Below are 26,909 nucleotides of genomic sequence, written 5' to 3' on the forward strand. Positions count from 1 at the left end.
ATGTCCGGTTTTCCGGGCAGTGTCTACGATTTTGACATCAGCTGGAACAAATCAAGCTCCTACAAAATGTACTTCATGTATTGGCGAGGTCTCGCTAAGATTCTCACAATCATTAGAAACTGTGGCGCGAGATTTCCAGTCGCGCTTTTTTGGTTTTGACTCTTGCCACACCTTGCAGGCTACAGTCACTGTAACCCCGTCCGATGACAAACTTATTTCTAGAGCTCCTAGCCATGGGACTGTCAATAACTACGGAGCTCTTGCGACTTATGGGCCTGGACTGGTCCCATTCTATCCTGCTTCGACACTTGAAGACGATCCCCTGGCAGCGCCCAAAAACTCTAAGCGATATGCCCTACGATGTGGTCCTTGTGATATCGAATTATCTTTCTGTTCGGGACCTGTGCAATTTGCGAGAGGTGAGCTGTTATATGGGGCATGTTTTGACTTCTGACTGACTATATCCGTTTGACCCAGACTTCGAAACAACTTTCCAGTCTTGTGCAAGATAGATCAATCTGGCTGCTGGCCTTACGCGACATCTTGGAAGTTCGGCCGATTCCTCGACTCAGTTTTAGTCTAGACGAAATGGACCTGGATGAGGTTATGACAGCAACCTTGCGACTGACTACCTTAGACCGCAAAATCAGAGGAGTGGACCCAATCACAACCTTCAGGATTGCTCGGTCCTTCGATGAAGATCTCCTTTTTCCCGTTCCTCTCCCAGGTGGCCGTTATTTCGTTATTTTGCAAGACTCGGAACGCAAATTGGTGGTGCACGACTGGGACGCGGATACCCTGAGGGAGGGGCGACCCCTCGTGCCGCCCTCCGCGCACCCTATATACTTATGGCGCGCGATTCCCGTCAGTTCCACTGCCATCAACATCGCCGTCGCATCTTTGGAAGACTCCAAAGACCATGTTCAGTCATTGTGAGTATCTTTCGTTGTACTTTCTTACCCACACGATATTGAATTATTCTCCCAGACAGCGCACGCATATCTCGATCTATCACTGCAACGCCGACAGTGGAACCTCTGAGCTGATAGATTACTTTTCCGTGGATACGAAGATATGGACCCTTTTTATTGACACAACTCACCTCGCGATCCTGTGGAATCACTGCGACCATGGCCAATTTGCATATATACGGACGTACGAACAAGGGACTCATACACCTATCATGAGTCTTAAGGATCCTGTAAGGACGCTAATATCTATATTGTCCTCTCATTGAATCAAATTATCCAGAAATGCCCTCAACGAGGTACTATTACTATAATATCGCAAGGCTACTTCATTACAGCGGCAGGCGGCGGTGTCTATACTCGGCTCTTCACCATGCCTGCTATGCATCCGATCAACGGTACCCATATCGCTGATTCGCCCGTGTACCATCCATGCATTTGGTCCGCTGCCCAGGGAGGCGATTATCTACTCAATCCTCGAATAACCCCACTCTTACTTGGACATTCTCTTTCAAGTAAAACACCTCCGCCCAAATTCGCAGTATGGGCAGGACGACACGTCACGATATACTCTCTGTTGGATGGTGCTGATGTCAGATATGACGCCAACTCGCAACATATGTGTCCTGATCTGCCGTACTATATAGGAGAAGATGAAAGAAGTTTCATGGGTGAAATTTCGGGGGTCCATGCCCTTTCGGATAGATCGCTCAGATTGTTCGCCCTTCCTGTAACCCATACAACAAGCTTCGGGTTAATGCGCCTCGGCTCGGCTCCGTCTGCAGATGCAGATGGCTTTCAAGTGACGAAATTAAATTGTCCCGATATGCGGGAGCACGAGATAATCTTTGAAATGTCTTTCGATGAAGAGTCTGGCCGCCTTTTCATGATCTACGAGGATGAGAAGAATCTCAAGTCCAGGATTGTATTGGCCCACTTGTAGAGTTTGTCAAATATGGCATATCTTGTTCAAATAATATCTTTGTGCTAAATATTGTCTATTCCAAGCTTCCAAAGTCCCTGAGGTGAACGTACGTGATCTGCGAACCAGAGCTAGTTGATATATCAGCATTTTGTGGGCATATCTGTGTTGCTTGACATACCCATTCGTCAAGAGCCGTTACAACGATTTCGGCTCCATCGTCACTAGCATCCAGTATCGACGAAACGTAACATTTCCCGGTCTCTCGTTGGTAGACGCAAAACTTCCATCGCTTCGAGTCGGTCATGATAAAACGTTGGTCCCCTCTACATGACGATGAGATCTAGGATATGAGGTAGGAAAATGAGCGAATACTTGGTATGAAGACTTGCTGTTACTGCCTGTGCCATAGCCTCAGCGAAATGCTGATCAGAGAAGGCAGTTAGTGGACTCTTCACTTCGACAACAACCAGATTTCTGCCAGAGTAGCCCTTCACGGCGACGAGGTCCGACCTTGACTTGTGTGGTGTCGACATGTGTTTGATAGTTGACCAGCCAAGTCACATAATCGGCTGCCTTCCACGACCAGCATACAAGGAGTTGAGGCCGTCGCTGAGTGGACGTAGCATGAAACCTTGCTCATCTACACACGGCAGTGTGTCGAAACAAATGGTGTACTAAACAAAGTGGTGGCAGTGACCTACTGGGCAAGGAGAGGGCCACAATGATCAATTTAGGACCTTCTTCTGTCGAAATCCTGATCCCAGCGATCATCGCCAGTCTCCGAGGGTCCAAATACGCCATGCCATGTATGTGAAGAAAGCGCCGAGCGCGATCGCAAGAAGGCGCTCCGATGACAATAGCCCCCGGAGAGTATATTGTTCAGGACGGAGGGCTATGAACATAAGCCTGCACGGAGAGTAAATGAGTAGCTGTCATCGCCGTTGTCCTGGACACGGAGAATGTAAAGGAAACCGTAGAGCGGAAGCAAGCCCTCAAGCCCTCAAGCTCAAGCTTCAAGAGACGTGGTGATTGATGGCAGAGGACACTTCTAGCCTGAAATTTGCTTCTGGGAGACCAAACGCCGTAAGGTTATGGAAGCAATTCATATCGGAGGCTTGACAGATCGTCGGGGGGCTCCAAGGGTGTACTTGAGTGGTGGACATGGTGTGAAAAACGTACTAGCTGCTCTGTCGACAACCATTACACAACCTGCAAATCAACAACCTCCACAACTCCTGTCTCTTTACCAGTGCTCTCATCTGAATTCACCAGATACAAACTTAAGACACCTTCGGATATCCGATACCGATCGGCCAAAGGCTCCCATCCACAACCCCCTGCAGAAGTCCACGCGACTGCCCAATCTTCAAATTGTCCTTTCGAAGTGCTTTGCAGGATGGTCAAAGCGCTGGATTGCGTGGTGGCATTATTGGGAGAGGGTGCGTTGGAAGGAAGGATCGCGAAGAGAATGTCATCGCTATCGCCATGATCGTTACCTGGTCCTGAGCTGCTCTCCGACGGCGCAGACGTATTTTGATGCGTTGATGAACCGCTGACACTAATTAATTTCCCTCTTTTCCCAATGACACCGACGATCCCTGTTATGTTATTCGGATCGCCTGGAATGGAAAGTGGGAGCGATGTGCGAATCCAATAACCGCTCGTGGACTTGTCGGATGTGGGCGTTCGCCAGTAGTGGAACCTAAATAACATCAAAGCATGGTGAATTGGTATCGAGGGAGAGAGAAGTCACCATGGGCTCACCATTGCTCAACGCCCGTACCATTCTCCCGATTCAAGACGTGGACCCTGCCTGCCGAGTCAACGGTTTGGGCTTCTTGGTTGAGGATCCCACTTCAAGCCGCAACCGTCAGAACGAATGATATAAAGGTGGAGTCGCTTGAAACTAGAGTATTCGCTCACCCAAATTTGGGAATACCGAATACTACAATGCCAGGTGAAGTCGGGGCAATCGGGGTACCTGATGGCACGGCCCCAATTCGCCCCAGTTTACTGCTCCCCGCAGAAAGGTTCGCCGTGGCGGGGACATTGGCGACGTCCTGGCCCCATGTGTTCTTCCATGTATACCCTCCATCTGGCGAGTATGCGTAGTTTAGGTCGTGGTTCTGGATAGTTTTACGAATGGGTACGGGGCGGGGGGTTAGCGAGACGACCACATTTAGATGTTAGATCGCTACCAACATTCTCGGGCCCGTTAGGTCCTGCCTGTACAGCGACGTCTTTACCTGTGTCGTTGATGAAATCGCGGTACGTCCTAGATATCATTTCAATCAAACGGTTGATATATATGCTCGATTCGTGAACATACCAGGTGGTGTGCAAGTTCCCTTGCAGATCAAAATCGAGCCCGTTTATGTACGGGTTGTCTTAAATACGAGATGCGATTGAGTAGTGCTGAATGTGTAGACAAACTGTACTCACTGTTCACGCCCTGTAAAACCAGGCATCAATCGTCACGGAATTGTGATGAACATGCATCAAGATAAATATGAGAAGTGCTCACCAGCAAATATTTACCAACTTCCACCCACCTCCCGCTTTGATTTGTCTCTATATCGGCAGGATAATAATGATATAACCAATCGTCACCCAAACCAGAGCGCCCTACGCGGAGTTCAAGGAGTAGGTCAGGGGTACCCACTGTTCCTATTGCAGGTATGAGTTTCTGAGCTTGGCGAGGGATGTCCAAGAACCTGGGATAAGTGACGTTCGAGAAGTGAGTGGATTTTTCAATCGATGAAAGACCAGGGAGGAAGTTCTAAGATCGCTCAGCGCGGAAGGGGTAAGTACATGACAGGTGAACGCACCAAAATAGAGGAAGTAAATACTACATCGGCCGCCCATATTGTTTCAGTCGGATTTGTCGCGACTCCGAGGGTTGAGGAGCGGTAACGGAGGTCGTTATCGTGTTGATCAAATATCAGATGCAGGCTGCCATCCGTTCGAGATATTCCAAGAGAGATGCTGTATTCCGTTGCAGGCGTGACACACAACGTGAAGGACTCGATCGACTTACACGTCGTGGCCGTCGTCTTCAACCTGTCCGTAGTCGTCCAGAACCAATTTCTCGAACTCTCCTCCCACAACCCTTCTTGCAACAACTACGTGCCTAATAGACATATTCCGTTCGCTGACCTCCCAGAGGACCGCGTACTGGTATCCATTGAACGTGGCAAGTGCGTCTTGCTGGAATGATTCGCCGTTCAACCGATTTATGGTTGGGGGATCGAGTCCAAGCTGGGTCGTTTGGATGTGTCGAAGGCACGCTGCAAGAAGGCAGTAGCTAAAAACGGAGAAAATCCTGAGGAATGCCACCATTTACATATGACAATTGCCTGCTGGCTCACCTTGCTTTTATCCACGGAATGGTTGAGACGCGGCCCGTCAGCGGTACGTCGTGGTAGTCATGATCATGTGTGTATCTGGCTCTGTGAGAATATTTCCGCGATTGTTGTTCTACCAGACGTCTATAATTAGATCCTTCCACCTCCGAATGACACCTTGGCCTTAGCGGTGTCGGCAAAGGTTTTTGCTGGTCAATGGCGAAGTAACATGACCACAAGGGCCGATGCGTATCGCAGCTGATACACTTGTGCCCGTAAATGCTATGCGTGCTCTGCTGCGCCTTCGTTTCCGTGTCTACCAGTGCTGGCTTCGAGAATAGTCGTGGCTGCAAACAGAGACATCCCGTAGAGTTAGACTCATCTTGAAGAAAAGTAGAAAAGCTCCTTGAAAGCGCTTGCATTTTAGCAGCATACTTTCGGAATTTGGAGTCATTCAACGTGTCGACTTCTAGAGTTCCAAAGGTGTCGGTGTTATTTCCAGTCTCTCAAGTGGTTTACAAGGCGGGCTAATTCATTTAAGATGCAAAGCCAGCCTTATTGGATGCTAGCTCAGCACCAAGTTTGTACCCAAGTACCTATCATGGACGTCAACAGAAACTTCAAGAACGAAAAGGGGAGAGTCTACCTTATCCCAGTCGATCTTCTGTCGAGTAAGGGGTAGGGCACGTCGAAGGGCTTTAAACGTCTTCTCGCCCATCTCCTGATATGTATCGTTCAAGGATGTCTGATACTTGCCCTCCTCGTCGGCGATGAGCGCAAGCACTTTTGACGCGAGGTCGGCAGGTGGTCGAGAGCCAGTGGGAAGCGTGATTTCTACGTTATGCTCGCTCGCGAGTTGGACCTAAAGCAGCTCAGGCTAATATGTCTAATGGGAAATGTGTATCTTACGTTGCCTTGCTCATAGTAATGAACATTTGCAAGAATTCTCCCGCTCAGAGTGCCCGCTTGAACTGCTACCTTGTATTCCGATCGCCATCTCCCAGACCTGTGAGAGTAAGTACACACACCAAACGTGCGCAAATGGGCTGACCAGTAATTTGTAGGGTTGTACTTATTCGCTACAATTTGTATCACCATGTCTGGGCTGTCTGGCACTGCGTAGACACAGCCTACCCCTTCCAGGTAGTGGGCGGCCAGATAGGATAGCGTAGATGTTTCAAGCGCGCCCCTAGTCATCCTCAGCGACAAGCGTATGAAGAAAGAAGATATATGGAGTACCGAAGGGGTTCTGATTCGGCATCAGGTTCGTACGTCTGCGGATCGGAGGCCTCCTGCACCACGACATTCCATTCGACCTACACCTCTGATGACGGAGGTAGAACACTCACCAACGTTATGTGGTCGAAAGCAAAGCTGGTCTTGGATCGTGGGTCTAGGAATCTATCCTTACTTGCCTCCGAATCCGACTCCGATGGAGGGGCTCGAGCAGCAGTGCTGACGATCGACTAGAAGACACAGAGTCATGAGCCATAGTTTCAGTCTACATACCATCGAGTGGAGTACTTGGTGTTTGGTCCCAGGAACGTCTGCAACGATGAACTGCGCGAGATTGTACTCTCTGAGAGCTGGAAGAACTCCTTCCTGGAGCGATTCGTCGTCTGAGATGATCACCCTTACATCTGCACAGTACTCAGACTCACAGCCAGACATCTGGGATCATGCACGGACCGTTCAAAACGTCGTTGATCTCTCCAGGAGGCGATTGAAGAAGGAAGTTAGAGGCGATTTGAATACGTTCTGAGGAATCCATCTGGTTACACTGAAAGGGGAAATAAGCGCCGACGAGATTGGCTAGCCTTGTGCCACAAGCGCTGCTGTGGCGCCGCTTCCACTGCTTCTCAGCCCGTTGTCTCTTCAAATTCTTGCGATACTGGTATTGACGAGTGTTCACTGCCAGTTCGAGGAGCATGGATCGAGCCTGGACAGTAGAATACCATGCATGCCATGACCCAGAATTGAATCGGAAAATGGCTCCCCAACTTAACATAGCAACATCCGGCAAGCGGCCTTCACCCTAAGCCCACTTCGCGCGCTAGCCCAGAAAATTGGAAAGAATGGCGGAACAGCCATCATTGCCTGGTTCGTCGCAACAGAACGGCGTTTTCCCACCAGGCGCCGTAGGACCAGTACGCTTGCCCCCGTTGAACCCATTCTGCGAGTACCTTGTTGCGGGAGACTGCACGCCATCCTCATAACCTATGCTGACATTGTGCTATGATCTCAAGGTCCTTTGTCTCAGAGTTCTCTTTGTCTCTTCCAAACGCTTCACGCTAGCATACAGCGCTGAGTGCTCCTTATCACCCAGGCGCTAACCCTTTTCGCTAGTATTGGCTCGCTGTTCAAGAAAGGTCAAAGAATGTACGTACCTTGCGTCATCTCAAGCGCCACTGCCACGAGGACGCTCACGTCTGTGGAAGAGAAACATATCTAGCAAGTCTGCAGTGTTTAGGGACCGCGCTTATCCTTGTTCATGATTTGACCCGATAAGTCACGCCATCGTGGCCTACTGTTCGTACATCGCGAAGTTGGTGAAGTCCTTTGAGATACTAACCTCCAGATACGATCAACCAGGCGACTATAAATACGGAAACCCCAACTGGTTCTGTACCTAAAGTCTTCCTTCAGCCTTCGACTCAAATGGTTGTAGTACCCGCCACTCCTATGTCCATGATCACCCGTGTTCCAGATGTGAGCACCGACGATGGACCGGAGGATTTCCCCTTCCCAGAACCCGAAACTATTTCCCGCACTACGGTTGCTTCGTACCATGAAGACCCGCTTCCAGGCATCTCAAAGACCCCCAGCGCGTTCCATCATCACGGCGCGTCATGGAAACTCACTCTCCCCATCCCCGTCCCCACCGACATCCTCAACCCGACTCTCGTCGCTTCGTTACATGGTCAAATACGGCACTAAATTCGATGATGGGAACTCAACGGTTCAGACTGATGTCGTTCTCAGCACAAAGGCCGTGCCAGGCGGTGTGTCCAAGATCGGAGGTGATATAGATGCGGTGGCCAGCGTATATCGAGCTGTTGAAAGCGGATATGCACCGCGGATTGTTACTGATGGAAGTGGTGCCCCCCTTGTCACCGTCTCGGCAGTCAAATGCAACGGTGGATCTGAGCAATGGAGCCACTTCGTTGATGGACAGGAACTTCGCCCCAACATCCGTCTTGTCGACCCTACCGCTCGACTTTACTTCATCTTCAACGTTGCTGAATACCCGACGAAGGACACAGAGAGATTCCTTGCTGTCGAGATCGCAGCATCGTGGTTTGAAGATGATGAGGCGAGAGCAGAGAAGGACGAAGCAGATAGGCTTGCAGCGGAAGAGGCTGCAAAGAATCGCACTCGGTCCGCCATCAATGCGACTCTACAGAAGCAATGCCCTCAAGGTGTCGAGCTTCCTAAACAAACAATATGCATGAGATTGAGGAGTGGGCCGAGGACGTGTGGAGACATTCATTGCTTGATGAAGACAGCACTTCGAATTCCAGCACCGGCGGCATGACCCTCATTGACCCTTCAGAGGAGCGACCCAGTGTTGATAAGGTTCCAGTTGTTGCTGTCAGTGAAGGCGAGCCCCATCGAGCCGTCAGCTTTCAGCGACCATATAATCAAGAGCTTGCCGGTTGATGGGACCTTCACTATGTGCGCTTCTCATTACGATTTGTTCGCCCTGATGTTGACACCACTCTAGTGACCCCCCACAATCTTGTCAGATCACTTATAATACCCAAACAGTGGATGAGTTGACACGCGCAACATTCTAATGTAAATACTGTGTTCGCCTATCATGTATCAGAACCCAAGGACCTGCCTGTTTCAACTGACCAGGAGGATAGCAATGTCGGGGCAGACATCGACCTTCAGTGACATATAAGGTTGGGAATGATAAATATGTACAGCTTACATTTGATTTTTTTCTGTTATTCAAACCGAGACTCTGATCACCACTTTGCCTATATGAGCTTGCGACTCAAGATACTTGTACGCCTGTATAGCCTCCTCGAAGGGGAAGACTTTGTCCACAACCGGGTGCACATCGTGCGTTGCGATCAATCTGTTCATCGCCTCGAACCTGCCAATGCTAATTCAGCTACATCACACAGAGAAGTAATTTTGCCCACATGGTCCCCGGGCCAACCCAAGTACCCTCCATCTTGATGGCTTTGCCAAGTATAAGAGGGATGATGTTGGAGTCGTATTCCTTATCCTAAAGACATAACCATAATGGAAGTGAGTTGCCGCAGGAAACACCGAGAAAGGCGTACATGGGCGAGGAAACCGATTAGATGCACTGCTCCACCAATTCGGGTAGATTTTAATGACCTAGCTACAGTCGCCGGTCCGCCGACCTGCTCGACGAATGATTAATGAGTGTTTGTATCTTCAGCTGTAAACAACGAAATGAACCTACCTCGATAACATGGTCCACACCTCTTCCGTTTGTCTGGTAGTACGTGCGAAAGGGCATGGTCAGTTTTAACTAGACAACGAGACGTCTTACTGATGTAACCTACAAGTTCGTTGACGGTCTCGTCCCAATTGGGTGTTGTATTGTAGTTAATGACGTGTTTTGCTCCAAGCTTGGTAGCTAGTTCCAGCTTTTTATCGGAGGACGACGTGACGATTACGGTTGCACCGGATGCCACGGCGAATTGCAACGCGAAGCTATGAATGCACAGTTAATTGTAAAACAACGGAATGAACCCGTTCTACATACATCGAGACACCACCAGTGCCCTGTACGAGTACCGTTTCTCCCGACTTGACGCCTCCGCAGCGCTGAAGAGCGGTGTAAGCTGTAACAGCAGCACAACTAGTCCTCCAGTTAGCTAACAAAGGGTAGAACAGAGAAGGGAATCTCACGGCAGCGTCGACGCTTCTTCATAGCTTAAATTGTCTGGAATCTTCACTAGTCCCTGAACACGCATACTATATCAGGCTACTGGGATCGAATCTCAAGAGGACAAACTACTCACAAACGCGGGGAGAACGACGTACTCAGCCAGAACGCCTTGTTGGGGGGCACCGAGGGACGAGTGGATAATCCCAGGGTGTGGTTCTCCGGCTTGATAATCTGGCGTGAAATTGGCACAAACACGATCACCGAGAGACCATCGCTGCTTGGCATCGTCAGCGACAGCGACAACTTCTCCAGCCATGTCAGAACATGGCGTAAGGTTCTCCTTGATTCTGCGCCAAGTCAGTGAGCGAGAGTGACCTCCTTGGTGGTCAAGCAACGCTCACAGTCCAGGCAAGAAGTATTGCCCAGTTGCGACCATCAGGTCGCGGAACTAATTGACCAAAAGTTCTTCAGAGAGGCAACGGGTAGCGAGTGGAATGCACTGACTTGTAAAGAGACGGCATGGACCTTGACCAGAACTTGCCCAGGACTCAGACTCGGAACAGGACGTTGCACCACAGTAAGATTGTCGAACAATCCCAGCTACGGTCAGCGGTCGTGAGTTCATATCAGTGTACATTAGAGTTTCGACTCCGAACCTGCGGGAGGACATAGCTACGGGCTGTCGAGGGAACGCTGGTCGTCATCGTGGAGCTAATCAGAGGTTGATGATTATACTGGATTTGGGTGATAACCTGCGAGGGGAGGGGCAACCGAAAGATCAGTTGTACTTATACTCTTCGGGTACGGGTTCTCGCATGTTCGCCAAAGTGCAGTCCTTGGTAAGCACACCTATTGTATCCGAAGAGTTATCCATGCCCACAAAACGATTACTTGCCGTCAAGGAGATAGCCCTTCCTGTCCTTTCGATAATGTGACGTTGTAGACTGGATTATACACCAACTATGATCCTTATATGCTGAATGGTTGAGCAAAACCGATGAGCAAAAGTACCTTTCAATGTTATCGTACCATCACAAGGTTCTGATAACCATCTGATACAGATGTTGCTACTTCGGATTAAACTCTTGGGCCGGGGCTTTGATGTCTATGGGATCACCATCAGCTTAAAAGGAAATCCAGGCATTGTAGACGTCCCACCGGCTACCAGCTTGAATTTTATGGGCAACTCTAGGACGGACTCCCAAGAAAATTGACCGACACTTAGTCTAGCTCGGATTCACCTTCGTTTTAAATATACCAATGTGTGTACAAAAGTTCGTCCTCATGATCACCATTTCACCATTCTCCTCAGGCTCTCCTCTCTCCCCACGTTCCATGCAGGTGTGTAATCTTGTTGATTGCCCCATATGTGGTTTGTGCGTGCGTAGTAAGCAGACCACTCGTTGGGCCCTTCCAAGGGGTGCAGTAGGAAAACACCATTTCTGATGGATGCGAGCGAAGGAAGACAGTGCCATCGACCATTCGTACATAGATTACAGTCAGCGTGTGATGGTCGCATACCCAAAATTGGCTCCTTCAAGCCCTCGGGCTACAAGGGTAAACTCATTTGCCGCGTCTCTAGTTTTCTTCATTGATCGTGACCTGCAGTCCCTGTGAGATGGAGGAGAATGAAGGGAGGACCGTACTAACGACTGAATAGCTTTGATGAAACGATCCTTCGCCTCTGGACCTGCCTTTGATTCTACGAAATCATTCTAGAGGATATAAGAATATCGATGAGCGGGAGGGGTCCAGCGGAAGGTCAATTGCTTACGGAGTACAATATCTCCCGAACCCACACTCTACACTCCTCCGTACACCTCGATAGTAAAATCGAGAGCAGCTCCGTTAGGTTTGGAGTAACGCTCCGAGGGGCTACTCCGGCAAACCCGCACAGGACAGCCCGAAATAGAGCTTTAGCATGAGTCTGGAGGAAGCCAAGTCTTGCTTCTTCGAGCTCTTTCCGTATGAACAACTGGTTCAGCAATGTTCCCTGCAGATCAATTCCTTCAGCCCGTGTTCTGAGGCCTAAGGATGGCGACGTAAGGTCCTATCACCCACCAAGAAGTTGCATACCGACACCAGGGAATACCTCTCCTGCAGCGCCATCGATGTAAGCGAGCATTTCATCAGCGAATCCAATGCGCCCGCAGGAAGAACGAAGAATGCCATCGGGAAATTCTTCGCGACTGTATCAACGCATCCAAAAAAGTCCGTCACCACATCTGGGTTGTCCTCTAAGGCCTGGGGTTGACTCAAAAAGCTGAGTGAGGCCTGTAAAAGTATGGGGAGAGCCGCCGATACCCTTGATGTGTCCTCGGGTGTTGGCTCTGCCTTCAGGGTAAGGAGCAGTGACGGCGGGTTCATCTGCGCGATGAGTATCCCAGCGAGGGACAACCAGATGGACGTAAGGCGTCTTTGAGCAGCTAGGCAAACAAGCTCCAGGATGGGACCAGCAGGAAGCGATAGAAGGGTGGTATCCACAGGGAGAGCGGTCATAGCTTTGAAAAGCTCGCTCAACGTCTATAGTACTCTGCTGTGAGTACAAGCCGGTCTCGCGGGAATAGAGACTCTTCGAAGAAAGAAGACTTACGCTACTGACTTCCATGTCCGTAGACCAAACATCTACCACACCGGATAACACGTCGAGGACATCCTTCCGAAGTCGTACCATACGCGGCTCTTCCCTCGCCCTCTTCATCTTATCCACCTCAGCTTGTACGTCGGGGCTATCCTCGAACGCAGCCATACCATCATGGGTCCTCGTCAACCCCTTCGCAACACCCCTCAGCGTCTCGATCTGAATCACCGCCAGCGACTTCGAGTCTTCGGGCAACTCCCTCGCATTTTGCAGAGTCTGTGAGAGTTTCTCCACGACAGGGCGAACAATAGCTTCGAGAGACGGAATTTCAGCTTCTGGGGGTAGTGCCTGGATGACACTCGAGATCGACTGCAAGACTTTACCGCGCTCGCTATCTGCAACATTCACCAACCCGGCATGCAGCTCGCCGAATGCAGCTATATGAGGAGCGAGAGCTGTCCTATTTACGTCACACAGTTCTCTTAGCGCGTTTGCGGCTGCTAGGCATAATGTTGGCTCGGGAAGGGCTGCTACGACGTATCCAACGACAGTCATCAGCATCCCGGAGCTCTGATTCAGAGGTTGGGCGGCAAACCACGAGGCGTAGGTTCCTATAAGACTGAGCATCGTGCGTCGAACACGGTCGCGACCCGAACTGGGTAGACGGCCGAGTATCTCGGGCGTAAACAGGCGAGCGAGCTGCGGAGTCTTCTCGAGATCCATGGACTCTTGGATAGATACGATGCAGTGCAGAGTCGCTTCAATATCCTGCGGTGAATTAGCTGTTTGGTCTTCCTCCATCATGCAGTAGAATGGTGCTAACCTCCCATCCACCACCGTTGGTCACCGCTGCAAGCCGAGACGAGACGTCATTGAGGTAAAAGTCAAGCATGTCGTCACGCAGCACGTAGTAGCTGTTTTTGAGACCGAGGTCAATAAGCAAGCCCAGTGGCTACGCTCCATCACGTACGCATTGATCAAAGTGTCACCAACGTCCCGCCGATATCTACACATTCTTAGTCTAGACAACAGCAATGAGGTGAAAGTCAAGATGACTCACACTTGAAATTTGTCGATCTGATCTAGAAGGGATTATTGGGTAGGTTCGCGGATTCGAATATCAACGAAGCAAATTAACTTGCCTCGAGTCCATCCGGACATAGGGGCAGGCCAAACCATCTTCCTTCTTAGTACCTGCACCAATTGACTATACACGGCCCTTGACACGGCTACGACTTCGTCTTCCTTTGAACCACTTACCGCATCTTCGTCATAGTCTATGCTCCAGAGTGTCTCTTGGAATAAATACCAGAACGACAACGTCATCTCGCTCTCTTCCTCATCTACTCCGTGGTAGCCTGGAAGCGCGGTGAAGGCGAGTAACATTCGAAGAAAGTTCTGCGTGAGCTGAGCTCGAGTAAAAGGCTGTTGCGTGCTCCAGGGGAAAGTGACCGCTGGTATTGATACAGTAACCGTCGATGCAAGATTGGCAGCAATATACGAAGTCGAATGGTCACCGATGGCGGTGATAAGTTTACACAACGAGTGGGCGCGTTCGTCTATCGCGCCGTTCGCCAGGGCGCTGTCGAATGCTGGAGCAGCCATAGATATCAGCCATATCAGCAGGGGCTCTGTGAGTGTCCGAGTACCCGCCCCGTCAGAGAGAGCCGACTTGGACATGACTTCCTGAAGCGTATCGGAAGCCGCAGTAAATATATCATCGTCATCAATGGCAGCAGCGAGCAGGTTGATGAGGAGCGGGATCAAGGGCGTGATGTCGCTTGTAGGGAGAAGAGTGAGCCACGCCTCAAGGCACTTGAGCGCGGACTGCCGTTGGCGGACTGTGGTCGATGAGTTAGTGATGGTGGCCCTAATCGCTTGGACGACCATCGGCACTGCGTCTAGCAGCGATTGATTGAGTTGCATCCTGGGTTAAGCATCAAAGGCGCGCGACAAAACCGACCCAGCGTAGAAACCTACTTGCTAGGCCCCCAGATGACGGCTGTTTCTACCTCTTCCGCTACAATGGCCAAGAAATCGAGGATGTGCTCCGATGCACCTCCATTGGCAGAGAAGGATGAAACGCACGCCTGAATCCACCCTGGCCACCGAGAAGGATGTTTCGGTACAAGAATGAGGGCGAGAGATGTGAGCTGGCAGGAGAATGAGGACAGAACGGAAGTACTGCTTCAGCTGTAACGCACCGCGACATATAGCTTTCGAAGAATGACTTTATTGCTGGAGGTTGCGATGGCACGCGATGTGAGTTGAACCAGCAGGTCGCGCAATTCTTCATCGTTCTCGTGCGGAAATGCTTCCCTGCGCTGGGTAAGTCGAAAATGCCGAAGCTGTACTGTCGGTGAACATACCAGTCTCTCGCAATCTTGACTTGGGCTGTATGCGCGCCGAAGAACTGCACATTGGGGTCCGGATGCTCAAGGAAAGGGATGACAAGGCCCCATGCTGCGGGGCGCTTCTGGATGTCGAAAATTTCCTGCTGCAAACGCTTCTGGGTTTCCGGCGAGAGTCCGGCCGGGGCGTATGTGGTTTGAATTAACTAGCCAAGAATAAGCGAGCTGGTTGACGACTTGCGACGCAGACTGACTTGTGTAGCTTGTTCGATATCAGGCGTGGAGAGGACAGGCAGAAAGGACGCTGCCATCAAGTACAAGGAGAAGACAAAGCGCTGATAATAATAAGGATATTCGGCGCCACAAGGAGAACGTGATCCAAGCGTGACTCTGGAGCCATAGGAGTTGCCAGGGGTGGGCCTCGATGATCGCTGAGATCAATATTTCTCGACAGATTCCTCCAGCGTCCTTGGCCCGTTCCGTATAAGTAATCCAAATCACTATCGTGGTACTCTCCTTGCCCTGCTACGACCTTGTCTAGTATATCCATTTCCACACCTGCCGTGTATAGATGAGCATGGTTTCATGCTACACCCACTCAGCGACGGCCTCAAGGCATAAGCTGTCAAATGCATGTGCGTGTTGTGGGCCCCGATTCACACCTTAACATTATATGACTCGGGCTGAACGGTCACACGCTTTTAGTACGTCCGGGACAGATTCTTTGATGGATCAACCGATACACGCACCCAAGGAAGTATATCTCTATAGCTTTCTGCCAGTATTTGGAGCCCTTGGTCTTGAGTAAGTTGACTCCCTTGTTAATAAAGAGGATAGCAAGTACATATGGCATACATTATGGGGTTGGATTGAAACGACAAGACAAGGAGAAGGTAGATAGGGGCCAGGGATGGCCAGGGGTGAAATATACGAAAAGGTGATTCACCCCAATCAACGCGTGTACTGATTGCTGATTACCAGAAAGAACCCAAGGATGCCATGGGCCCCGTGTCACTGAGATCAACCACTGCCCATACGCTAATGATATGATCAGATCGTTCACGTTAAAAGGCAGCTATACATCTCAGGCTCTTGCTATCCTTTACCACCAAATGGTTAAGAAAAAGGCTGCCTCGTCGGGCTCAAAGCCGACTTCAGCACCAAGCAATACACCACAGGCACCATCGGACGAGCAGCCAAAGAAGTCAATGGCAAGGGAACTCTTACAGAAGGCTTTTGATGGATTGTCAGCCTTTCGCAATTTGACTAGCAGGCTAGTCCTCAGCACGGAGGAGAAGGTCGTCGTCGAAAACATTGAAATGTTCATACTCACCCAAAAACTGGCGGCAGACAAGGCCAGTACTGGCGATGATTTACTGAACTTAGAATCATACCTAACACTATTGACTATTGAATAGCCCATCGGATTCTCCTCTGTGAAACCTCATATGCTCGATGAGCTGGATATCTGTGTAGGCTACCTCGACTTCAACATGGAGAAACTATTAGATATCGCCGCTACCCGTCACATTAGTGAAAGGTTCAAGTTGGACCAGACCTATGTACGAAGCGCAGGATTATCTACGGTGCGGCTTATTGGATAGAGGTGGGAGAGATGACTGACAAACGATGGATGATCATCAGAAGGAACAACTCGCTTCGATTGCATCTGCCAACTACCTCTTCGAATCCATATTCCATACAGACTCGTCAAATATACTAAAGAATTCATTCGATGTCAAAATCTCGCCGGAGTTGACTATACCCGAGGGTATCCACAAAAGCCCCAAAACCGGAGTTCAGTATACGTTCCACGGAGTAGCCGATTTTGTCACTTTCTTAGTCCAACAAACAGAAGACCTCGACGCCAGGGATATCAAAGACCTGCTCTCCGTGGAAGCTATTTCTGGAGGGAACTTGGTGGTCGTCGAAATAAAGAGCTCACAAACTGCTTTCCACGCACCTCATCTGGCCAAGGCTATGGCACAGGCGGTGACGGCAAGTCAACACACTAGGTCCGAGTTAGGTAGTTCATATTCTTCCGTCGGTTTCTCATCTAGTCGTCAGAGAACAGCAACGATTCATCATGACCGACTCTGAACACTGGAAGTTTTGCCTCTACCAACCTGAGACCAGGACATGCTACCTATCGCCAATACTCAAGGCCGAGACTCATGGAGCTGCGGCTATTCTGACGGTGCTTGAGGAATGGGTATGTCTGGACAATGGCATATGGCATAGGTTTTATGCTAACACAAAACTCTAAATACTAACTAGGTGTGGTACTCAAACGACACGAACTCGAGGAAGGAGCTGTGGAAGCTCAGACTCAATCGAAGGCAGAAGGTATAGGCCCTCCTTTGTGAAATATGTCGTTGAGCATGCTACAATATTATGGCATTGATCCTACTAGAGGCTATTGCGTTCGAAAGCCCTACAGGAAAGCCAATACTATCCTTGATTGCAGAGTGTTCCTGTCATTATATGTCATATATAGACGACCAGACTCCTCATCATATGCCAGCTGAGAGATAAATTCAGCCTCCTGCAATCCGGGACAGATCAGCTGTGTCACTTGAATAGCATCCGAACATGGAGTAGAGTCAAGGCGCATCAACCCGCGACTCGATGCGTGGGTGACAGGAAGGCCGAATAACATGACCAGTCTCTCGTTGGTTAGACAATGAACCCCTGAGAAGTTGCCCATCGAACTTCCTTCATCGCATCCTCCACTGAACGGAAAGCCGGGCCACATGGGTTGTGCATCAACATTATATGCGACATCGGCACCATCCAAGGAGGAAGAATGAGTTGCGAGGAATCGTTTCCGTCCGGTCCATACAACGAACTTGCGTGGAAGTTGGTAAGGTGGATCTCCCATCACCACCGAAGCTACTCGAGGAGTTCAAAAGTAATCGCCAGGTCGAACTGTCGACCAAACGGATGAATGATGTACCGACGCATCGGCGACATGAGCGTTGTAAACTGGATGCACATCAGGTAATTTATAAATCCGAGTGTAGGTACCGTTGTCGTCTACCACAATGAAGTAGTTTCGCGATATGACAGTAATGGAACCCTTCTGTGGACATCGCTTCATAAATTAGGTCAGTAAAGGGACATACTAGACGTCGATATCCTTACTGGATCTTTAAGACCCATGACTGGTGCATGAAGCCCCTTCGCATACAAACGTATGTATGCAAATTGACCGCGTTCCCAGTCATTCCACAGGATTGCGAGGTGGATTGTATCGACAAACACTGTCCATATCTTCGTGTCCACAAAGAAGTGATCTATCTGTTCAAAGGTTCCTTTGTTGGCATCGCAACAATAGATTGATACATGTGTACGCGGTCTGGGAGAGAATGAGAGGGGAATTTGGGAATATAAGAAGCTTACAATGGTTTGCCACGGTCATCACGCTCATTCAGCTGTTCCAACGATACGACAGCAACATTGATGGCAGTGGAAGAGACGGGAACAACACGCCATAAGTATATGGGGTACTTGGAAGCTGGTACGAGGAGTCGCCCCTGCCCAAGGATATCAGCGTTCCAATTGTGCACTACCAGTTCCCGTTTCGAGTCTCGCAAAGTAACGAATTGATGACCGCCTGGGAGAGGTACAGGAACGAGACCACTAACGTCAAAGGAGCGGCAGGGAGTGAATGCAGCAATAGGGTCCGCTCCTCTGATTTTGCGGTCCAAGGTAGTCAGTCGCAGAGTTGCTGTTATGATCTCATGCAGATCCATTTCGTCCAAGCTAAAGCTGAGTCGAGGAATCGGCCGAACTTCCAAGATGTCGCGCAAAGCCAGCAGCCAGATTGATCTATCTCGCACAAGGCTAAAAAGTTGTTTCGAAGTCTAGTGGGTCTATTGAGAAGGAAAAAGCATGCGCCACATAACATGGAATCCTCACCGTTCGCAAATTGCATAAGTCTCGAACGGAAAGGTAATGAGATAGGACAAAGACCACGTCGTAGGGCATGTCGTTCAGAGTTTTCGGGCGTTTCCAGAAGATGGTCTTCAAATGTCGAAGTAGGACGGAACGGGTCCATTCGAGGCGCGTAAGTCGCAAGAATTGGGATGTTATTGAAGATACCATGGCGAGAAGCTCCAGGAAAACGGATGCCATTGTGGCGGTCGACTGTGGCCTGCGGTCAAGACTGAAGACAACTTGAGCTGGGCACGCGACTGGGAATTTCGCGCCACAGTTGATCGTGAGAATCGTAGCAGGCAGGTAGAAGCAGTGTACAATATATGTGTAATATACGAAAAGGTGATTCACCCCAATCGACGCGTGTACTGATTGCTGATTACCATTACCGGAAAGAACACAAGGAAGCCATGGGTCCCGTGTCACTGAGATCAACTACTGCCGACACGCTGATGATATACTCGTATCGTTCATGTTAAAAGGGGGCTGTAGACTCCAGGATCTTGCTATCCTTCACCGCGCCAAATGGCTAAGAAGAAAATCATCTCGTTGAGCTCAAAGCCAGCACAGCCATCGAGCAATACATCACAGGTGCCACCAGCCTTAGACGGAAATCGACAGCAAGGGAACTTCTGGAGAAGGCTTTCAATAGATTGCCGGCCTTTCGAAGGTTGGCCAGCAGGCTAGGTATCAGCGAGGAGGAGGAAGAAATCGTCAAGGACATTGAAACTTATATAGTTGCACAAAAAGACGAAGCAGATAAGGCAAGTAGGACTTATTTCTTCCGACACTGAATGATCATTATGAGTGATTCTGACGCTATAAACTTATGAGTAGCCGATTGGATTCTCTTCTGCCAACATCTCTATGTTAGAGGAGCTCAATATACGTCCAGCGAGGTTTGATTTCGACGCGGAGAAGCTGAAGGAAGTTGCCAAAGGTCGTGCCGTTAGCGAGAGGTTTAAGTTGGACCTGTCTTTTACACGGCATGGAGGATTATCTGCGGTATGTTGCACTATCTATCATGAGCCCCTCTGTAGTGACGACTCTATTTACCGTTCCATATTTTAGAAAGAGCAATTAGCATCTATTGCAACGGTCAACTACTTATTCGACTCGATGTACAACGCGCCGGGCATCGATCTCAGCACACTTCGCGCTAAGTTCTCCTCGGAGTTGAAATTTCCAGCGGGAACTCAAGCGAACTCGAACACTGGGGCCGCGTACACATTCCACGGAGCTGCCGATTATGTGCTATTTTTGGTGAACAATTCTGTCAACTTGGATGACAGGGATATCAGCGATCTGAAAGCGGCACTAAGTCTTTGCGCGAAAAGATTGGTTGTTGTGGAGGTGAAGAGCTTCGAGACCGTTTTCAAGCCCCAACACATTGCAGAGGCTGTTGCACAAGCTATCATTCCAAGTAGGCGCTAGCAACATATATTTGCTCTTTTTGGTTCATCCACTCGAATCTTTCAACTAGATGGAACCAACGATTCATCATGACGGACTCTACGCAATGGAAAATTTGTGTCTACCGGTGGGAAGAGAGGACATACTATTTGTCTGAGACACTCACGGTTGCCAAGCATGGAGAAGAGGCTATTCTGACCGTTCTTGATGAATGGGTGAGGACTTCGATTGGGATAAGCTACAATCACATCTGATGACTACTAGGTGTGGAATGCTGATAATACGGACTCACCATTCGAGCTTTGGTCTTTCAAGCCCGTCGAAGAGACACCCGATGTAACTACGCAAGGTTGATGTAACTACTTTACAAACGATCTACTACATAAAGTCACAAATAAACCAATACTATTCGTCTATCGAGAGTTATTTTGTCTTCGTATGCAAGACAGAGACGCCCAGATTCCTCGTCATAAGATAGTTCATAGACAAATTCGTTCTCTAACAGACCGGGACAAGTTAATTTTGTCACTTGGATGTGGGGTGAAGACGGGAAAATGTCAAGGCGCATTAATCCACGACTTGTTGGGTGGGTAATAGGAAGAGCGAATAACCTAATCAACTTATCCGGTAGATGATGAACGCCCGAAAACCTGCCCATGGAACTTGTGTCATCGTTCCCTAGACTGAACGGCACGTCGGGCCACATGCGCTGCCTGTCGACGTTATAGGTAACATGACCGTCTAGGGAGGAGAGAGTCATGATGTGTCGGCACCGCCCTGTCCAAACGATGAATTCAAGCGGAGGACCGTTGCTTGGTGTCGGTTGAAATGAGGCAACTCGAGGGGTCTGTAGGCAATCACCTCCCTGAACTGAGCGCCAGATAGATGGGTGGTACACGGGCGCATCGGCGACGTGCGTGCTGGCAACTGGGTGCATACGAGGTATTGTGAACATCCGATGTAAGGTGCCATTGCCATTAACAACGATGAAGTAGCCTTGCGATATCATGGTGATGGATCCTCGGCAGGGGCATTTCTTACAAGACCAGATCAACGACGGCTTATCAACCTTCAATGTTACTCACTGGATCTTTGAGTCTCATGATATCCGTCTGCAGCCCCTTGGTGTACATACGGATATACGCATGTTGACAGTCATCGGGATCATCCCATAGGAGTGCCAGGTGGGTTGTATCCACAAATAGCGCCCAGATCTTGGGATTCACCGAAAAGTAATCTATCTGCTTCGATGTTCCTTCGTCGGCGTTGCAGTGGTAAATTGTAATATGTGTACGGGGCCTGGGAGCACAACTGAAACTATTAAGAAAGAAGGGACAAGCTAAGATACGCACAATGGTTCGCCACGGTCATCGCATTCTTCCAGTTCTTCCAATGATACGACGACCACATTGACGGTGGTGGAACTGACGGGAACCGCACGCCATAAATATATGGGGTGCTCAGAAGGTGGCATGAGGAGTCGGCCATCTGTTAGAGTGTCCGCATCCCAATCATGTACTACCAGGTTGCGTTCGGAGTTTTGCAAAGTGAGGAAATGGCGGCCACCGGGAAGAGGCACTGGAATAAGACCGTCCGCATGAAATGATCGAGCGATCTTGAAGGTTGTGATTTGGTCTACCCCCCTAAGTTTACGGTCCAAGGTAGTCAGTCGCAAGGTAGCTGTCATAACCTCATCCAGGTCCATTTCGTCTAGGCTAAAACTGAGTCGAGGAATCGGCCGAACTTCCAAGATGTCGCGCAAAGCCAGAAGCCAGATCGACCTATCTCGCACAAGACCGGAAAGTTGTGTCGAAGTCTGGTCAAGTAGGTATATTCAGAAGTGAAAGCGTGCCCTACCATGACACAAGATGCTCACCTCTCGCAAATTGCATAGGTCCCGAACGGAAAGGTAATGGCAAAGGACAAAGACCACGTCGTAGGGCATGTCGTTCAGAGTTTTGGGGCGTTGCCAGAGGATCATCTTCAAATGCCGAAGTAGGATAATAGAAGGGGTCCATTCCAGACGTATAAGTCGCAAGAATTGGGTAGTTATTGAAGATGCCATGGCGAGGAGCTCTAGAAATATTGATGCCATTGTGACGGTTCAATTGTGGCCTGCAAGGTGTGGCAAGAGTCGAGCCTTGAGCAAGGTATGCGACTGGGAATTTCGCGCCACAGTTGATCGTGAAAATTATGGGCAGGCAGATTCTTGAACTTGATTCTCGGACTGTGCGACGTCAAGACTCAAGAAGAATGACAATAGAAGCAGTGTACAACATATGTGTAAAACTGTGGCATAGATTACAAGGTTGTATCATATAGAAAGTTCATAAGTTACGAGTAGAGAGTTGAATGTCCCGAGAGAAGTCCAGTCAGTTACAAATTCCAAGTGCTCTTTATCAAGTCGGATCCCCGTTCTGCGATCACATACGTCGGCGCCATTGTGTGCATACTCGGGTTGTAGGGCTATCGCGTAATAGTCAGTACAACTTGGATCAGTTCGATATCAAAATAAAACTCACGAAGACAGAGGCATCGACGATTCTAACACCCTTGATACCACCTTTCATCTTCAGGTCCGGGTCTACCACGCCCCATTGCGCGCCTTTGGGAGACATGCTGGCCGTGCCAACAGGGTGAGCCGTTGTCCCGCTGTTGCTCCTCACATATTCTTCAATCTCCTCATCAGTGTCGGCGGTAGCCAGAGATCCCAAGGGTTCGACGATATAATTTTGAAAGACCGGCGCAGAGACGAAGCGCTTGGCTGCTTTGACTGCTTCACGCATAGCCCGGATATCCCAATCAGTGGTGTAGAATGCGGGGTCGATGTGGGGCGCGCGGAAGGCATTGAAGCCGCCGGTTGTGTCGAGAGTGACCGAGCCGCCTGAAGGATCGTTAGAGCAAGATGGTCAGCGATGAGCGAAACACATACGCGATGTAGCAGATACTAAGTTAGTAGAGATGGTGAGCCATCTACCCGGGGGAGGTGCCGGAGAGACAAAGCCGTTCTAGAAGAAAATATGTGTTGGTGAGAGGTAGGAGCGGAATGAATTATCGGACGTACCCCGATCGCGAGTTCCAAGTGTGGTGTGTTGGGACCAGCGGCGGTATCCACTCCAGCAGGGAGCCCAAGGTTCGTCCTCTCAGTCTCATTCAATCTGAAGAAGACAACCTCGCCGATAGGCGTGACGACCAATGGTCCCGTTCCATCGGTGTTCCACTCATCCATAGCATCATCGAGCACATTCTGCTCTTGGAATACGGGATCGAAGGTGTCCGCATCCGATCTAACATTCCAGAGACAGCCCGTTGTAGGTTGATCGGTCAGGTTCCTGCCAACGCTGGGCAAGTTGACTAGCGGAGGGATACCAACAGATGTCAAGTAGCTGGAGTCGCCGATGCCAGAATTCAGAAGGATCTGGGGGGTGCCGATCACGCCTGCAGCGAGGAGAACTTCCTTTGTCGCGGTGACGGTGCGCAGCGAGCCGCTGTTAATGTCTTGGGTGTATTCCACACCTTGGAAAGTGGAGCCAGATCCGGTTTGGAGGATGCGAGAAACGCGAGCGTTGACGAGGACGTGGAGGTTCGGTCTGCTGATGAACTGGGGTCCGAGATAGGATGTTGCTGCACTGCTGCGATGCGAGCCATTGATAGCAGCTTGGAGCCAACCCAATCCGAGAGGCGTGCCGTCGTTGTAGTCGAGCTTGAAGTCGAAGATACCGCCAAGTTCTTGCCCTGCCTGGAACACCAACGGATCAAGCGCTTGGTGGTGACCAGAGAGACTGTACGAGTTGATGCCAGTGGTGCTATGGACGGAAGGATCATATTGGCCCGTAGTGTCGTGACCATCGGCTGGAGGTGTCCATTTTTCGTTCTGCATAAGCACCGTTAAGTAATAGGGTTAACGGAGTAGTACTGGGAATACTGACCCGTGCAAAATATGTCTGCACATTGTTCCACGACCAACCGGAGTCGCCGGTGACTTCGGCGTATCGATCGAAGTCGTCGGAAGAACCACGAGTATAGAACATTCCATCTACCAGCGTGTTAGCACGTTCAGATTACGCAGTGACTTCATGTGGAGCTCACTGATGGAACTGCTACCGCCCAGGACAAAGCCTCTGGCAAACGGAACCTCGGCGTTGTGCATCCCGACTTGGGGTGTGGTGGTCTGCAATAATATTTTCAGAACCGATGCGACGTCGAGGGGGTAAATTACTAACGTAGTTCCATGTATATTGAGCGGGGATTCTGGTGACAAAGAATGGGACTTTGGTCTCGAAAGCATCCTCGTTTCTGATCAACGAATGAGTGAGCAAACTCAAGACGCATTAGGGGGCACTTACGAAGGACCTCCTTCGAGGACAAGGACTTTAGTTGATGGGTTTTCTGTCAGACGGTTCGCGAGCACGCTACCGCCCACACCACCTAGGAAATTGATCAGCTTCCAGGAAGTCACCATCGGAACTGTCATTTACCTCCTACAATGACGAAGTCGTAAGAAACATCTGGCAGGTCGGCCGCATTCTTGTACAAGGCAGCTGAGGCTCCGAAAGGAAGCAATAGGAGTGAGAGGACTAGGGAGATGTGGGCTGCGAGGGATTGGAACTTCATCGTGATGCTAGCGATGTTGATTAGTGGAGATGTGGATGTAAAAGTAGCGAAGCTAAGTAGATGGGAAGGTAGGATGCCATTAAGTGCATTGTCGACCTCCCTTAAGTACCTGACAGGGTGCCGTCTCATTGCTTTGAAGGATTCGGAGCCACGACATAGAGGGTGGGCTAACCCACTCATCCCTGCTCAGTTGTTGCATTGTCGTATCCACCAGTGAGCGGTCCAAGTGGGTTGCGTATGCACCGTCGGCCTTGGGTGCGGTTACCCGCTTGACAACATCCCGGACGAGTCGCAGACCATTGTCGCGTAGTGGCATCGCGCCAGGGGTCTCCTCCGCAAATGAACATAGATGTGGATGCCCTTCGTTTCAAGTAACCGGCCAAATCGCTAAAGAATTCGGGCCCAGTCAATAGACATGTATCCCTGAAGTGATTACTAGAAATAGACAGCGTCAGTGCACCAGGATAGACCAGGGAGACTTGGCTAGTCGCTCGCTACCTAGTACGCGTTCTGATACACATCGAAAGCGTGTCCTGTGTAAAGATGATTGTCAGTGGACCGCCTCCGTAGGACATACCAGGTGTTGACCAGATGGGGGAGACTAAGCAACTGCTGGTTGTACGGGACCATAGCTTACTTAAGTCTGTCACGAACTCAACCGCCGGACGTCGCCCCAAAAATTCAGTTAACCGATATTGTGATAAGTAGATGAATAGTGGCATTCCCGAAGCGGATGTAGAAATACAAAATCATACTTTGTACCTCCGTCCAGTTTTCGTGAAGAAGGTCTGCAGCACGTATACCTGGAGGCTATTGAAGTCATCAACAATCAGATCGACTTGTCAATTCTCAGGGAAATGCACGCACATAGACATTCCGACTACAGCTAGACTCTCTATCACAGTATACCAGAACAGGCGGCTGGTATGTCTGTTAAGCAACCGTATACCATCAGGGAGCGACAACGTACTTTATAGTCGATTTCACTATTGAGAATCCACGGTTTTCGCGAGTGTGATAGCTAGCATCACAGCAGTCAGTACCGAAGGAAACGCGAAACGGTGGAAGCAGAACGCACTATTTCTGCGTGCGCTTGATATTTTGCAGCATCCCATTCAGCCGGAATATACTCTCCTCCAGCGCGCTCGTCTGCTCGGAAATTTGCCCAGGCTTAGCCGGCGCCTCTCGTCTCGGCTCGCTCTCCACCATGATATCGAAGTCAACTAGCTTCTCGGTGAGGGTGGACATGTCATTCTCGAAGCAGAAGGAGTATTCTCCGACTGTGTTGGCCGTTAGGACGTAGTCCCCTTGGCGTTCACGTACGCCGTCCAGGATGACTTTCTCCGTAGGGTCTTTGACTTCAAAGTCTATATCGAATGAACCGCCGGATTGAACCTAGGGCAACGGTTGAGAGACGGATATTGGTCATATAAGTTGGAGTAAACCAACTGCAAAGTAGAACTAAAATGCACACATGAGTGCATTGCCGACGGGGTTGAGTTGGTAACACGTACACCAATCTTCTCTCCGGCCTTGTCGACGTCGGCGAAAAAGCAGAGTCGTTCGTTAGCGCCGATGGCAGTCGTCAACGCCGATGCATTAGCTGTTCGTGTATAAGCTAGGACGTAGAGAAATGAGGCCAGAAGATACTGAAGAAACATTGCGTCTCAGGCGTTGGATGATGGTGACTTTCGTGGCTGTCAGTGTGTGATTTGGTGTTAGCAGTCACAGGATCGTGTGAATCTCTTCACATACCCCTGTGCATTTCATCTCCTCATTAACATTTTGAGGCGGAGATCAAACGTCAATACGCGTCGTAATAAAAGGGTTCAGGGTATTTACATCTCGGTATCCCATTTCTCTCCCTGACTCCCCATGCATCCTTCGCTGTTCAATAT

General features: G+C 49.8%; 14 protein-coding genes across 14 annotated transcripts; 5 read left to right on the plus strand and 9 right to left on the minus strand.

Moving 5' to 3' along the window:
• Positions 1-269: 269 nt before the first annotated feature.
• Positions 270-1,911, plus strand: PC9H_002435 (uncharacterized protein; the record flags this gene model as incomplete). Its single annotated transcript, XM_036772073.1, has 4 exons — positions 270-419; positions 478-932; positions 988-1,201; positions 1,252-1,911. 4 exons carry the CDS (start codon positions 270-272, stop codon positions 1,909-1,911), a joined length of 1,479 nt encoding a protein of 492 aa, XP_036625719.1.
• A 55-nt stretch (positions 1,912-1,966) lies between these two features.
• On the minus strand, positions 1,967-2,426 carry PC9H_002436 (uncharacterized protein; the record flags this gene model as incomplete). Its single annotated transcript, XM_036772074.1, has 3 exons — positions 1,967-2,008; positions 2,072-2,216; positions 2,266-2,426. 3 exons carry the CDS (start codon positions 2,424-2,426, stop codon positions 1,967-1,969), a joined length of 348 nt encoding a protein of 115 aa, XP_036625720.1.
• Positions 2,427-3,093: 667 nt separating this feature from the next.
• On the minus strand, positions 3,094-5,232 carry PC9H_002437 (uncharacterized protein; the record flags this gene model as incomplete). The annotated part of the gene is made up of 9 exons (XM_036772075.1): positions 3,094-3,595; positions 3,658-3,747; positions 3,817-4,019; positions 4,096-4,168; positions 4,223-4,280; positions 4,336-4,345; positions 4,418-4,672; positions 4,722-4,878; positions 4,931-5,232. The coding sequence occupies 9 exons, from the start codon at positions 5,230-5,232 to the stop codon at positions 3,094-3,096; spliced, it is 1,650 nt and encodes a 549-aa protein (XP_036625721.1).
• A 541-nt stretch (positions 5,233-5,773) lies between these two features.
• CAP1 (F-actin-capping protein subunit alpha) lies at positions 5,774-7,008 on the minus strand (the record flags this gene model as incomplete). The annotated part of the gene is made up of 8 exons (XM_036772076.1): positions 5,774-5,833; positions 5,884-6,099; positions 6,147-6,243; positions 6,289-6,426; positions 6,477-6,529; positions 6,587-6,703; positions 6,762-6,877; positions 6,927-7,008. 8 exons carry the CDS (start codon positions 7,006-7,008, stop codon positions 5,774-5,776), a joined length of 879 nt encoding a protein of 292 aa, XP_036625722.1.
• Positions 7,009-8,154: 1,146 nt separating this feature from the next.
• Positions 8,155-8,772, plus strand: PC9H_002439 (uncharacterized protein; the record flags this gene model as incomplete). The annotated part of the gene is made up of 1 exon (XM_036772077.1): positions 8,155-8,772. The coding sequence occupies one exon, from the start codon at positions 8,155-8,157 to the stop codon at positions 8,770-8,772; it is 618 nt and encodes a 205-aa protein (XP_036625723.1).
• Positions 8,773-9,194: 422 nt separating this feature from the next.
• Positions 9,195-10,817, minus strand: PC9H_002440 (uncharacterized protein; the record flags this gene model as incomplete). The annotated part of the gene is made up of 11 exons (XM_036772078.1): positions 9,195-9,342; positions 9,392-9,477; positions 9,536-9,619; positions 9,682-9,714; positions 9,785-9,935; positions 9,988-10,083; positions 10,134-10,186; positions 10,247-10,460; positions 10,515-10,561; positions 10,618-10,713; positions 10,770-10,817. 11 exons carry the CDS (start codon positions 10,815-10,817, stop codon positions 9,195-9,197), a joined length of 1,056 nt encoding a protein of 351 aa, XP_036625724.1.
• A 795-nt stretch (positions 10,818-11,612) lies between these two features.
• PC9H_002441 (uncharacterized protein) lies at positions 11,613-15,356 on the minus strand (the record flags this gene model as incomplete). The annotated part of the gene is made up of 13 exons (XM_036772079.1): positions 11,613-11,715; positions 11,764-11,828; positions 11,888-12,106; positions 12,175-12,636; positions 12,707-13,462; positions 13,518-13,608; positions 13,665-13,700; positions 13,755-13,776; positions 13,837-14,621; positions 14,675-14,847; positions 14,899-15,013; positions 15,064-15,251; positions 15,300-15,356. The coding sequence occupies 13 exons, from the start codon at positions 15,354-15,356 to the stop codon at positions 11,613-11,615; spliced, it is 3,072 nt and encodes a 1,023-aa protein (XP_036625725.1).
• Positions 15,357-15,955: 599 nt separating this feature from the next.
• Positions 15,956-16,463, plus strand: PC9H_002442 (uncharacterized protein; the record flags this gene model as incomplete). Its single annotated transcript, XM_036772080.1, has 3 exons — positions 15,956-15,982; positions 16,027-16,055; positions 16,100-16,463. 3 exons carry the CDS (start codon positions 15,956-15,958, stop codon positions 16,461-16,463), a joined length of 420 nt encoding a protein of 139 aa, XP_036625726.1.
• A 30-nt stretch (positions 16,464-16,493) lies between these two features.
• Positions 16,494-17,397, plus strand: PC9H_002443 (uncharacterized protein; the record flags this gene model as incomplete). The annotated part of the gene is made up of 4 exons (XM_036772081.1): positions 16,494-16,631; positions 16,690-17,060; positions 17,113-17,257; positions 17,323-17,397. The coding sequence occupies 4 exons, from the start codon at positions 16,494-16,496 to the stop codon at positions 17,395-17,397; spliced, it is 729 nt and encodes a 242-aa protein (XP_036625727.1).
• Positions 17,398-17,950: 553 nt separating this feature from the next.
• PC9H_002444 (uncharacterized protein) lies at positions 17,951-19,182 on the minus strand (the record flags this gene model as incomplete). Its single annotated transcript, XM_036772082.1, has 4 exons — positions 17,951-18,139; positions 18,190-18,403; positions 18,448-18,911; positions 18,967-19,182. 4 exons carry the CDS (start codon positions 19,180-19,182, stop codon positions 17,951-17,953), a joined length of 1,083 nt encoding a protein of 360 aa, XP_036625728.1.
• Positions 19,183-19,851: 669 nt separating this feature from the next.
• On the plus strand, positions 19,852-20,418 carry PC9H_002445 (uncharacterized protein; the record flags this gene model as incomplete). The annotated part of the gene is made up of 2 exons (XM_036772083.1): positions 19,852-19,989; positions 20,056-20,418. The coding sequence occupies 2 exons, from the start codon at positions 19,852-19,854 to the stop codon at positions 20,416-20,418; spliced, it is 501 nt and encodes a 166-aa protein (XP_036625729.1).
• A 367-nt stretch (positions 20,419-20,785) lies between these two features.
• On the minus strand, positions 20,786-22,492 carry PC9H_002446 (uncharacterized protein; the record flags this gene model as incomplete). The annotated part of the gene is made up of 4 exons (XM_036772084.1): positions 20,786-21,433; positions 21,483-21,696; positions 21,750-22,213; positions 22,274-22,492. 4 exons carry the CDS (start codon positions 22,490-22,492, stop codon positions 20,786-20,788), a joined length of 1,545 nt encoding a protein of 514 aa, XP_036625730.1.
• Positions 22,493-22,773: 281 nt separating this feature from the next.
• On the minus strand, positions 22,774-25,327 carry PC9H_002447 (uncharacterized protein; the record flags this gene model as incomplete). Its single annotated transcript, XM_036772085.1, has 10 exons — positions 22,774-22,863; positions 22,920-23,281; positions 23,330-23,405; positions 23,462-24,271; positions 24,327-24,433; positions 24,487-24,568; positions 24,621-24,693; positions 24,744-24,825; positions 24,876-25,018; positions 25,188-25,327. The coding sequence occupies 10 exons, from the start codon at positions 25,325-25,327 to the stop codon at positions 22,774-22,776; spliced, it is 1,965 nt and encodes a 654-aa protein (XP_036625731.1).
• A 433-nt stretch (positions 25,328-25,760) lies between these two features.
• Positions 25,761-26,672, minus strand: PC9H_002448 (uncharacterized protein; the record flags this gene model as incomplete). The annotated part of the gene is made up of 5 exons (XM_036772086.1): positions 25,761-25,821; positions 25,879-25,932; positions 25,982-26,032; positions 26,090-26,406; positions 26,526-26,672. The coding sequence occupies 5 exons, from the start codon at positions 26,670-26,672 to the stop codon at positions 25,761-25,763; spliced, it is 630 nt and encodes a 209-aa protein (XP_036625732.1).
• Positions 26,673-26,909: the final 237 nt, after the last annotated feature.

The sequence above is a fragment of the Pleurotus ostreatus genome, assembly GCF_014466165.1.
Source record: "Pleurotus ostreatus strain PC9 chromosome Unknown scaffold_11, whole genome shotgun sequence".
Lineage (NCBI taxonomy): Eukaryota > Fungi > Basidiomycota > Agaricomycetes > Agaricales > Pleurotaceae > Pleurotus > Pleurotus ostreatus.